Source organism: Schistosoma mansoni, chromosome 1 (assembly GCF_000237925.1).
Source record: "Schistosoma mansoni strain Puerto Rico chromosome 1, complete genome".
Lineage (NCBI taxonomy): Eukaryota > Metazoa > Platyhelminthes > Trematoda > Strigeidida > Schistosomatidae > Schistosoma > Schistosoma mansoni.
Window position 1 is genome coordinate 45,852,005 of NC_031495.1, and position 12,401 is coordinate 45,864,405.

The 12,401-nt window shown below is 32.3% G+C and overlaps 1 protein-coding gene across 1 annotated transcript in view; it reads right to left on the reverse strand.

Moving 5' to 3' along the window:
- Smp_170330 (putative collagen alpha-1(V) chain precursor) overlaps positions 1-12,401 on the reverse strand; it is a gene marked incomplete at both ends in the record, with an annotated part of 68,886 nt that overhangs the window by 21,362 nt on the left and 35,123 nt on the right. The window contains 6 exons of the mRNA XM_018794596.1: positions 2,966-3,056; positions 3,152-3,229; positions 5,645-5,872; positions 7,198-7,484; positions 8,896-9,633; positions 11,192-11,389. Of these exons, the coding sequence (XP_018648994.1) occupies positions 2,966-3,056; positions 3,152-3,229; positions 5,645-5,872; positions 7,198-7,484; positions 8,896-9,633; positions 11,192-11,389 (1,620 nt within the window). The remainder of the gene's footprint in view (positions 1-2,965; positions 3,057-3,151; positions 3,230-5,644; positions 5,873-7,197; positions 7,485-8,895; positions 9,634-11,191; positions 11,390-12,401) is intronic.

Here is a 12,401-nt window from a genome sequence, read left to right on the forward strand (position 1 = left end):
CATTATCAGATAAACTAATGACATAATATAGTAATCATTTATGACACAAAAGTATCTGCTGGTGAATATGTACCGCTGAAAAGTCTCAGAAACAGGATGAAGCAGTTACTCAGGACTTTCAGTTATGACCAAATCATTTATAAATAAAGGATATCTCAGAATATTAGTGAGAGATAAACTGTAGAATATTCTTACTCTGTCTCCTTCTAATCCAGGCAATCCAGGATCACCACGTTCACCTTGAATTCCATCATCACCCTAAAAGAAGAGTAAAAATAACTACTTAAAAAACGAATGATTGAATCTAACATTTGACCAGTAATCTAATATTTACATCATTAATTTAATCGGATATTTAGTCTTTTTTCCAACGTTCGGTAAAACTCCAAAAATAAACAGTTGGATGTGTTAGATAAAGAATCTTCCCAAAATTCACTTAATTATTTAAATACGATTTTATAACTTCAGAATTTATTGCTCCTCGAGAAAAAAGGATATGTCTGCCTAGTTATGAGAAATGAAATGAATAATGTAGCAAACTCCGAAAACTTAATCGTCGTGTTTATGTAAGAAACATTAATGGTAGAGTCAAACAATTTGTACTAACTTCAACTAGCTAACTAATGCTCCGCTTTCACGTCTTCTTTATATCTGCTTACTTTCAGAATCACAGCAGTCTCCTGTCGAAATCATATTTATTGTATGGGTGACACAAACTGTTATCCATGTTTTATTTCCTCACTAGTATTGATATATCACAATATTTCATTCAAAACAATTCCTTCAAACATCTGGAGGTTTCTGATTTCTTAAAGGATGATAGATAAGTTACACCCTAATCAGTGTGATTTATAAAATGGTTAACGTTTTTTTAAATACTTAACTCACTTTTGGACCAACATTACCAGGTTCTCCTTTCGGACCCTAAGTAATAGATAAAAAACAAATGGAAGCAGGACTCAACCAAATGATGTATATGAAGATAAACACGATCATATTTAAAAGCGAAATATAAAATTATTATAACACAGTTCACATATACATAAAAATATTCTATTACTATATATATATATATTGAAAACAATTTAACGGATAAAATGTTATACATCGTTTATGAAATTTTCGATTACATATGCGAATAAAAACAGAACTAACTGGTAGTCCTCGTCTCCCAAATCCAGATTCACCAGGATCACCACGTTCGCCATCTATACCAGGCAGTCCTCGGTCACCATCCATACCCTGTCTTCCAGGTTCACCTTTTTCACCTGGATCACCCTAAGCAAAAACGGATCAATAAAAATAAATTTGAATGAAGCGGCCGTATAGCTAGAGATTTAGTGAATGAACTATCAAAATAATAACGGATTTTGAATTGATATTTAGGTTATCGTGATGCAAAATAAACATAATAAATAGATGTATAAAAAATGGTAAAATTTACAATTAAGAAAAAAGTGAATAACTTTATGTACTACTAGTTCACCGTATAAGCGTATCACGTGTGGGGGAGGAGACAACACTTACTTTTCCTCCAGGGCAACCAGCAATACCTTTTGCACCTTTTTCACCCGTTTCTCCACTCTCACCCTGTAAGTAAACAACAAAAATCATTTGAGTTTTGTAAATAGAGAAATAAATATTTTTGAATAACTAAAACAACTTTTTAAGTGTTAGTCAAAAAAGATATATTTTTGACAGGCATTTTTTACTTACATGTTCACCATGCATTCCTGGTGGGCCGAAATCCCCTGATGGACCCTGAGAACAAAGAATAAGAAAATAATGGTTCCTATAACATATATATCAATATAAGGTTGATACAAAGAGATACTGGAATTTCACTTCAAAAATTTATAAATGAATTAGTTTCATGAAGTTTTTAGTGGTTAGTTGAAGTACACACCAAGTACCATGAGAAACTACCGTAAATTTAAAACGAAATCATTTGTGCAGGTTATTTTATAACATTACTAAAGCATTATATTTAATGTTTTATTTTAAATATCTTTTTCGTTATCGTAATTTCCGACTTACTCAACCAAATAAATAAGATAGGAGACTTCAAATTATCACAGTTTATAGACCTCAACACGTATAAAACCGGGAGGTTCTGTAAAAAGAAACCTTAAAATCAGGATCATATACAAACAGCATAAACCAACTAGTTGACAAATACTTCTTCAAAATACTTAAACTAATTTAGGGAAAAGTAAGTACTCAATCTCCATAGCTTTTTCAACAAATTTAAATTCAGTCAGCTACAACGTAAGACCAGGCACATATATGCATAGGTTTAAGTTGCCATAACTCGTTAGCACAACAAGATGAACAACGGATTTATAGAAGTAGTTAATTTAGTGGTGGTAATATATAAAAGAAAGGTTGTATAATTCGTATGCCAACCATAAAATTTGTTTAACCTCATCATTATTTTATATTGTGATTATGTGAGTTTGTTAATTATTAGTCAAATGGAAATAAAATTTTCCAATGGTCAGCATGACATAACTACATTATTATTCATCTACTTTAAAATATTGATATTAATATTGAATTAAACCACGCAATGTATTACAATGTTAAGGATTAATGAATTTGATGAGTCTCTTACTTTCATTGATTCACCATTCACAGTGAACATTAGTGTACAGCTTAAATGCACAAAAGAATAGTGTCAATTATACAGATATTTATACTTTCTACAAATCCATGTTCAAATCTGAATGAATATTTTCCCTTGAAGAAGTTCAGACCAAGATCCTAAACGAAACAATGGATTATTTAAACATAATTTATACATTTTAAGATATTTATATTGTTTTGATAACTTAATCTCCATCATCTCTTTGATTATTTCATACCAAAACAAGTGCGTCACCGGTATAAATAAATGAGTTATAACTCTTCTTTATACTTACTCTTTCTCCAACAGGACCATCAGCTCCATCTCGTCCAGGATCACCTTTCATACCCCTTAGCCCTGGTGGTCCTTGTTCGCCAGGATAACCTTTAGGACCGATAGATCCAGGTGGACCTCGAGGACCTGGATCACCCTAAATACAAGATTTTATAAAATTCCAAAGAAAATAAGTTTCTCAATAACAATTAATATAAATGAAATCAAAATTCATTTGATAAATTCACTTACCTGTGGTCCTTGTGGTCCAAAACATCTGCAAAAATTGTAATCACATCTTATGGAACAATCAATATCTCGACGAAATTGCTGAAAATACATATATGATAATAAAAATGTATCCATCTAATAAACAACATACCGATTGAGCAAAAGGAATTCCATTAAAAGTAATAAACGTAACCAGAAATATAAATGTCCTATAATGGAAGAAACGGAAACAATTAGAATGAATAGAAATTAAATTAAGCAGTGAATTTTGATGTTGATTTTGTTTTTTTTTACATTTAAACTTACAAAAGTTTTGCACTGATATACTGAAGATCAATACTGTTTGCCTGTTTCTGTCCTGACAGCAACAGGATATGCATTGGTCTGGATTCGATTATTAATAGTTATGTTCTACACCTGTATAGAAAACAGAACAATAAAAAATATCAATTATAATCATAGACAGGAAATTTTGTTACTTAATTAAATCATGAAATAATGAAAACGACCTTATAGTTCAGCAGATCTTTTTGATGTTGGATTCTTTCAAATGTCGACATAGATTTAACCTATCAACCTATACAAACAAGGTTACCTAGTCATATAACCACAAGTTAACCTAATAAAACCATCCACATATATGTAGATCCACATGAAGAAAATAAGCACTGAGAAGTCAGTTAATGATAGCTACATGATAAGAATGCATTTATCTGGCACTTGTAAAGTAGTTTTAAAAAAGCTCACTTATATTTCAATCAGATTCTGACGCTGTAGCCCATAATGACACTGGAAGCTCAACAATAAAGTCAACTAACTCAGAGAACATGAAAGGATCAAAAACGGAGATAATTTCATCCGATTCAGGTCTCAAAGATAACTTGAATTAAAATATGTACCAAATAAGAGATTTATGATAAAGTGTGAAGTCACACACTAACACAGAATGAAAAGTAGTATCATGCTTGGTATGACTATATATAAGTAGATTCTCGTAATGAATAACGAGTGAAAAACAATAGTGAGTTCATATAACCTCAAACGAGACATGTATATCCCACCTCTTTGGTGGATCACAGTCTATTAAATTTGTATTCAAAACAAGCATCTATGTACGCAGGAAAATTTAAGTTCCCATTTTAACCAATATAAAAAGAGCATATTATAATAGACTTTACACCACATAGATTTTATAGTTATGTACAAACTTGGGACTATGAGTATCATAATCTTTTGAGGTTTGATTGAGGAATTTTTATTAAATCCATTTAACAGAACTTAATATAACAGTTTAATATCACTGTTTTGTATCAACTAGTAGCTTGAATGACAGTTTAATTTGAATGTTACATCCATTAATATTTAAAATTAAATGACAGTGTAGCTAAATTATAAATTAAATTACAGTTGATAAAGTCAGCCATTAGATTTCAGTCTAGTATCTCAAACGCCTCCATATTGGAAAGTGATAAAATGTTACATGGTATAGAACGTCTTGAATATTACTACTATTAATGTTTCTTTGAATCTGATTTATTTCAGTGTTCATAGTTAGATTTTTTTCTTATAAAATGTATAAATATTTATGATACACTAACTTTAAATATCAAGAATGAACAAAAATTTGGATAGAACTAGAAAGGAAGGCCCAGGACAGAATGGGTTGGAGAATGCTGGTCGGTGGCCTATGCTCCATTAGGCGTCAGTAAGTAAGTAAGTAACTTTAAACATCAACTGCTTATAAAAAGTTCACTTTCGACAAAAAACAATACCATTTAAATAAGACCATACATTCATTCGTATTACATTCATATAGATATTTTCAAAATAAAAGCTAATAGATTTCATTAAAAACCTTTATTATTACTACTATTATTATTGAAATATAATATCACTTTCATCAACATAATATTAAAGAATCTGTATATATGTAAATATGTATAAATATTTCAAAAGATTAAATTTTGGTTACTCTTATATTTCATATTGTATTTCACAAATCATGCTTATTATGACTAAAATTGAATATGGCGCTTTTAATTTAAAAAAAAAAACAAAAACAAATTTTAAATCAAAATCAATAAGCACATGTAAGCAAAGATTTTTTTTAAAAAAGCGGGTCGTTTTTAATAAAATAAATAAAAGTACAGGACAAATTCACAACAAAAATTAAAGGGTATCAATATCAAGTAGCCTAATTAAACAAAAGAATATAAAATGGAGAAAAAATTAACTTTTAAAATAACCAGGTAATAATGAACAAAAACTGTTGGTTGAAAGAAAATTTCAGAAAGGATAAAAACAGAAAAAAATATTGAAAAATGAAGTATATATGGATATAAATGTTGAAGATTAACCTGTCGACATGATGTTACTCTTTCATTTATTCTGCTTCCTATCATTCATAGTTTTAAACAACAAATGTATTTGCTCTGTATGTATACTTGTTCATCTGTGGGTATGAGTGCTATTTATTTAAGCAGGGATTTTCATGCAGACTCTACATTTACTGACATTATTCAAGACTGGCCCTTCGGCTGCTTTCATAACAAAACCTACTGGCTTCTCAAATTGTGTAATGTTTGGATTAAGAGCTCTTAAATAATAGACTTTTGCATCAGACCAATAATGGCACATCCCTACATTATTATTACATTCAATAACTGGTGAATAACGAAAATGTTCCATACAGCTTCCAGGTGAAGATAACTGTTGACCTCCACCATGAGCACCAGAAGTATGCTAGAAATAAATGTAAAGAGATGAAATAAAAGCATAGTCAAACTGTTTTTAGAGTATATTTGAAAGAATTGTTGCAAATATTTATCGAATAAAAAGGATATATCACTTAGAACGAGGACGCTACACCCAAAACTGAACTATGGGTACACTAGGTTATGTTGGGTGATTTTTAGAGATGACAATTCGAATTTCGATCTAATCAAGGTTTAACGAACACTGGAAAAAACCAAGAAACGCTGGACAGTTGCCACATTTTATTTTTGACCTTCCACAAAGATGAGACAATTTATTCCACATCAACAGTTGGAAAATATGATTCTCACACTAATTTTCAAAGATATTAAGTGCACTCTTAAATGAAGTTATGTTTACATATTGCTGATTGAGGAAGTGGGGGGGAAACAGATGACCCTGGTTTTCAATGGTCCGTCACCTGGTGTCACTCTGCTTTATTGATGGAATATAACGTTTAACCAGTTCCGTCACTTTAACAGACAGACTTTACACTGTGATGTTAGGTAGTTGGAGGTAGTCGACAGGACTTCATTTTTGTGCTAATTAGGACTCGTCACCAGGGCTAATCTACAACCTCGAGGAAATAGTGCTCCCCGTAAGATTTGAACCGACGTCACCAATTTTCATAATCTGAGATTTTACGACTGAGTTATTCGGATCAAGCGATGTTACGTTATTCAGACTAGTGACCACCATTTGACTTGATCGGTAAAACTTGATCTGAACTAAGAACTTGATAAAATGATATTTGTTATTACTCAATGACTGAATAATTTAGAGCTTATGTTGATTAAAAGAAATAGTTGAAGAGACAGTATGATCTAATCAATAAACTATGAATATCAGTTACCTGTTTATGTCAAATACATATTAATTACGGTATCTAGAATATGAATAAAAGATCATTGACTTAAAACTTAAACAGCTGATGGAATGAAAGTGCAATACATACGGGAAGGATTTCTCAACCTTTGGTTAGTAATCTGAAAACAACTAGATTTCGATTGTAATCCTTGTCACCAAATGATATACCTTTTTTCAAAAGAAAATTTACTTTTCTCCCTCGGCAAATAATGAAGCTGTATTAAATACAAAAAAGTAAATATTCATGGTTATGTTTTGTGTCTAAATGAGCTATAAACAGTGGAAAACCTTCCATTCTAGAAATGGAGGACACTTTCTGACCATATTAATTCAAATCATTATTTTATGATCAAATCAAGAAATTATGTCGACTTTTATAAGTAATCATTGATTTCTGTTGATTTCCTTTACCGTCTTAGGAATCCCGAAAATATCAAATAACTTACAAGTATTAAACTAACACCTGTCCACAATTCGGTCCAAGTATTCGGACATGGTTGTAGTGTTTCGCCTTGACTATGAAAAGCAAACACATGTGCAGGAGCCTCACAGACCACACATCTAGCAATTTGATCAGCCGTTTGATCTACTGGAATCGGTTGTTCAGATCTAGGTACCAATGTGGCCAACCAGTAGGATCGTTCATGTCGCATACTTGATTGACAGGTTGTATCTCTTTCACATTGAGTCATTGGTAATGAACTGAACTTTGATAAACACGAACTTGGTGTACCTAAATATGAATTTTGAGAAGTCCATATGTATAAAAAAAATACTAATAACCAGTTACTTAACTGTAAATGCTGTTTTTAGTTTAAAATAGTGAAGGCCAACTATTAGAGACAGCTGAGGACTCTTATTTTCAGAAAAATTGGTACAGAAACGATTGGACAAGGTAATTAATTTTCAACGTTTAACATGTGACTTAAAGATTATTAGTACCATGTTAAGATAGTATACGTATTCTACTACAGTTTTAAATTGAAAAAAAAAACTTGAAAGGGTGTAAACGATCATTTCGCATTTTCGTTTTCATTTTCATTTCAGTCTCTAAATTTCTAACTTTGACACTAATAAGAAATGTTTCACCAAATAACTATACAACGAATAGAATGATACTATGAGACAGAGGTATGAAAAGTGTCAGTATGGAAGAAATAAATAGCCGATAGAATAAAAAATCAGGTACACCATGAAGAAAGAAATTATTTTTGTGAAAAATCTCAGCCATAGAACTTAAAACAAATCCAGTGTTTCCGTCGGCAATCTGGTTCAAGATTTTTCAAGGGAGATAATCAAACATCAAAATTATCGACCATAAATACATGGTTCACAGGTTAAGTGTATACTAAACGAATCGCTTAATAATGTTAAAAATGACGATAATGGGATTTTTCACAGTGTGTATGAGTCGGTTAGTATGAAGAAATTGTGTGTGGACCTCATGTGAGAAAATTCCATGAGTCTAAAGCGCCTCAGTTTGATAGATATTGTAAACCAAATGTCACAGCATGCAAAAAATTAAAATAAATAAACAATAAATGTAAGTTTGTGCTGTTGTGTTAAACCGCCTAGTTGTTCATTGTATTTTCAAACAGATTAAATGATTAGGACAAATCAAAGTAATCATTGTTGTCCACATGATAAGAGACTAATTGAAAGAATTAAAATTTAAAATGAAATTCAAATTCTCTTACTAATTACCAGTTGTCATGGGATAGCTAATTATATTTCATCTCTCCTATTTTTATCACTTGAGTTTGACTATATATATGGGACTTTAGCTGTCCATCTCTTTTTATACGATATAAAACCTTTTTGAAGGACTCTTATGCCATTGAAATCAATTGTGTATTCAGAATCTATTGAATGCAATGCTATCGCTGACTTGTTTTCTGATGATAATATGCCTAGTTAACTGAAAAATAAGTTATTTTTTAAAAGAAGATAACTATTAACATAGATTTCAGTCTCTTGTAACAAGGAAGGAGCCAATTTTATTTTAATTCTTAAATAATTTATATAACTTTATTCTGAGTGAGTATGAGAAACATAAGCATATATGGCTTAAGAGTCTGACAAAGAAACAATTTTATCAAAATATCACAGGATATACTTTATCTGTGTGATTTGAATTACTTTACCTAAATCCATGCTGACTAAATCATCCACACCTCCTCCCATAACGTAGCTGTAACCAGTAAACAGTTTATTTGTTCCAGTTGGACATGTAAGGTCATCAACAAACGGTGTCTGATAATGACGAGCAAATAGTATAGAGGAATAATTCGTTTGACCTGGCTGTCCTTTCTCACCATCTTTACCTTTGGGGCCAACATCACCGATCGGACCAGGAGGTCCAACTTCTCCAGTATCTCCACGCTCCCCTACATCACCTACCTCACCTCTCTCACCTTCTAATAGTCCAGGTTGACCTTTTTCTCCTTTTTCACCAATATCCCCATTATCTCCCACTTCACCATCAGGACTCGGGTCTCCTTGCTCTCCAAGAGCTCCATTTTCCCCAGGATCACCTATTTCTCCAACTCCGCCTCTTATTGAAACTCCTTGAGCCCCCTTTGGACCCTCGATACCAGCTTCGCCCATTTCACCCTGATCACCAATTTGTCCACGAATTCCAGACGGACCTTGATCTCCAGAAAACCCTTTTGGTCCCATATTACCATCAACCCCATCTATTCCTGATGAACCTTGTGGTCCCTGTGTGCCTTTCTCTCCATCGTAACCAGGAGGACCTTGAACACCTCCTACTCCTGGATCCCCAATATCCCCTGGTATTCCTCGTTCTCCTTTCATTCCTTGCTCACCAGTAAGAGCGGCCAAGCCTGAAGGGCCTTCAGGACCTTGATCTCCTGGTTCTCCTGGAAGGTAATAAGAAAAACGCTATCTTAATAGTGTTATCAATAAATAATTACTTACTTCATTTAAAAATAATAGTGACATCTGGTACTAAGATCTATAGCTTAGTAGAAAACAACATTTCATTTACTCTTGTTTACCGTCCGTTTGATAAACTAATTTCTAATTTCAGTTTAATGAACCGAACTTACTATCACTTATGAAACAGGCTTTCATATCATCACTGTTACTCAGTCTTAAAAGAAAAATAATCCAAATGACTGAGCATTTTAACCAAATTCACAAAGGATGAGAGAGAATAATGTGTTTATAGTTATCCTGTAAAGATTAAAGTATTTCCTGCAGTAATCAAATCCCTATACATCCATAATATAATATAAGTAAAAAAGCATGAAAAATAGATCATCAATACCTGCTTCTCCAGGTAGACCGATATGTCCAGTGTCACCAAGTTCTCCTGGTGCTCCAATTACTCCAACCCCTGGTGGACCATCCCTACCACGTAACCCAGGTAGTCCTTTTTAAAGAATAAAAGAACACTGTTATTTTGTTTAAAATAATCCACATATTCTACAACTGAAAGGGCATTGATAATTATTAAAACTAAATTAACGAACCCATTGGAACACCAAAAATACTCGAGTGCCTAGTAATTATCATTAAGATATATACTTAATGACAATTAATTCACCATCTTGCGTATATTACCATAACTGCTAATGTGAAACAAATGACATCGGATGTACTTTGACATCGTAATCTTTGCGTGTTCATTAACTTCTAAATATATAGTAGGGATAGAAAGAGATCATATTAGTATTATACTCTTTTTCCGCACCTTATAGATGGTAAGTATCATAACAAGATAGAAATGTTTTCATTTAAAATCTAGTACCGAATAGTTTACCAGAAAGCCCAAAATTAGCCCTCTACTACATAACGGAGACCATCAGGATCAACTAGAAAAACCAAGCTTGTATGTTCGAAGCAGATATATCCAGTTACTTTGTTTAATCTAGCGAACTACAATATTATAACACCACTTAAGCAAAAAATTATAAACACTCACCATTAATCTCTTCTACGTCTAATTCTCCTGAACCGCCTTCCTATCAAAGTATTGGGCAATTTTTCCTTAGTTCACATCGAATCGTTATTTCTATTATCATGTTAATAACAACATGCCATATCTCAGTTTTCGACTATATTCATATAACTTTACTGACTAGCTTCGTGTTCTTACCTATTGTGATGCGACGTTTCAACTTTACTAATGACCAATTCTGTAGGTATTTAAGTCTTGAGCAATATACAAACTATTATTTTCAATTTATAAAGCTAGTTAAAAATTCATCATGAAGTTTCTTTGTAAATATGCTAACGTTTTTTCTGTTTGATGTATCTGCTTTTCAAAAGAAGCAGTTTGATTCTAGACGGAATGGAATGATAACAGCTAAGAAAAGTTGGGGTGATAAATTTAAGATGTTTTTAATTGATCAACGCTGAGGATCAATGAGGTGTTATTACCAAATTCATATATATACCTAAAATTGTACAAACCTTGATCACCAGGTGGTCCTTGTGGTCCAGGTAACCCCAATGGGCCTAGTCGACCTTGTTTACCTTTCGGCCCAATGGAACAGTTTGTAGCGGCTTCACCTGTATCACCTCTAAGACCTGGTTCACCTTTTTCTCCCTCTGGTCCATAAGCTCCTATCATACCAACATCTCCTTCCGAACCTTGCTCTCCGACCGGACCTTAAGTACAGTGAGTAGAAGGCAGAAAACACTATGACCAAATACTTGTAAAAACAAAGCACAATTATTAAAGATATATATTTTTTGTTACTAGTAATGCGTAATAGATATAAATTTTCAGGTAACTCTGATGAATAAGTTGATTAGTTTAAATGAACTTAAGTGAAGTCAAAAAGTTATATTCAAGATAATGGATGAACGGTATATTTCAAATCAATAAGTTAAAGCCTTATCTGGACTAAATTCACTTCGTATTACTTGTTTGGATCTTCCCATCGATTTTGTTAGGACTGCATCTGGTCAGTCTCTATTTGGCATATGTGCATACTGTGCGTATTGCCTCGATATACCTCGATATATCCATCTCTGCTAACCTTATCTGGACTAGTTTTTCAAGTGAATAATTTGATAATAATTGGAAATATTCCAATACCTGATAATTTAACTTAAATAAAACCATTTATTTATCTACATCTTGTAAAGTATACGTCAACTAGTGTCTTTCTTACTATTGGTTTTGTTTTTGAAATGACTTTGTGATTAGATGGAAAATTTCGAGTACAAACTCTTGTATACAATTTTCCTAATCTAACAAGTTCAACGTCTTAGAAAGTTTAGAAAATTAAGTCCCTGGAGTAATAGTGAAGATTTTGTATGGACTATTACTATCATAAGCATAAGTATGGATTATAGAGTCAAGATCGCGATGAGCATAAACAAGTAACACAGAATACATGGCTTGGCTTCCATGGCGGATTGACTGTATGATTAAGTATATTCATGAATACGATAAACAAGTATGAAAAAGATGACTATTCCTATCATTTAATAATAAATAGTATAAGCAAGAAATTCTCCTTGGAGAATATGGCTAATAAGTAAAATCACTTGACTTTAAACCAGCCGACCGCGAATTTAAGCTCTGTTCCATGTAATCCAATTTCGATAGTCGCCTTGTACGATTATCGCTAATATAAAATATGTGGCTTAGAGCCAGGATACACACATAAAT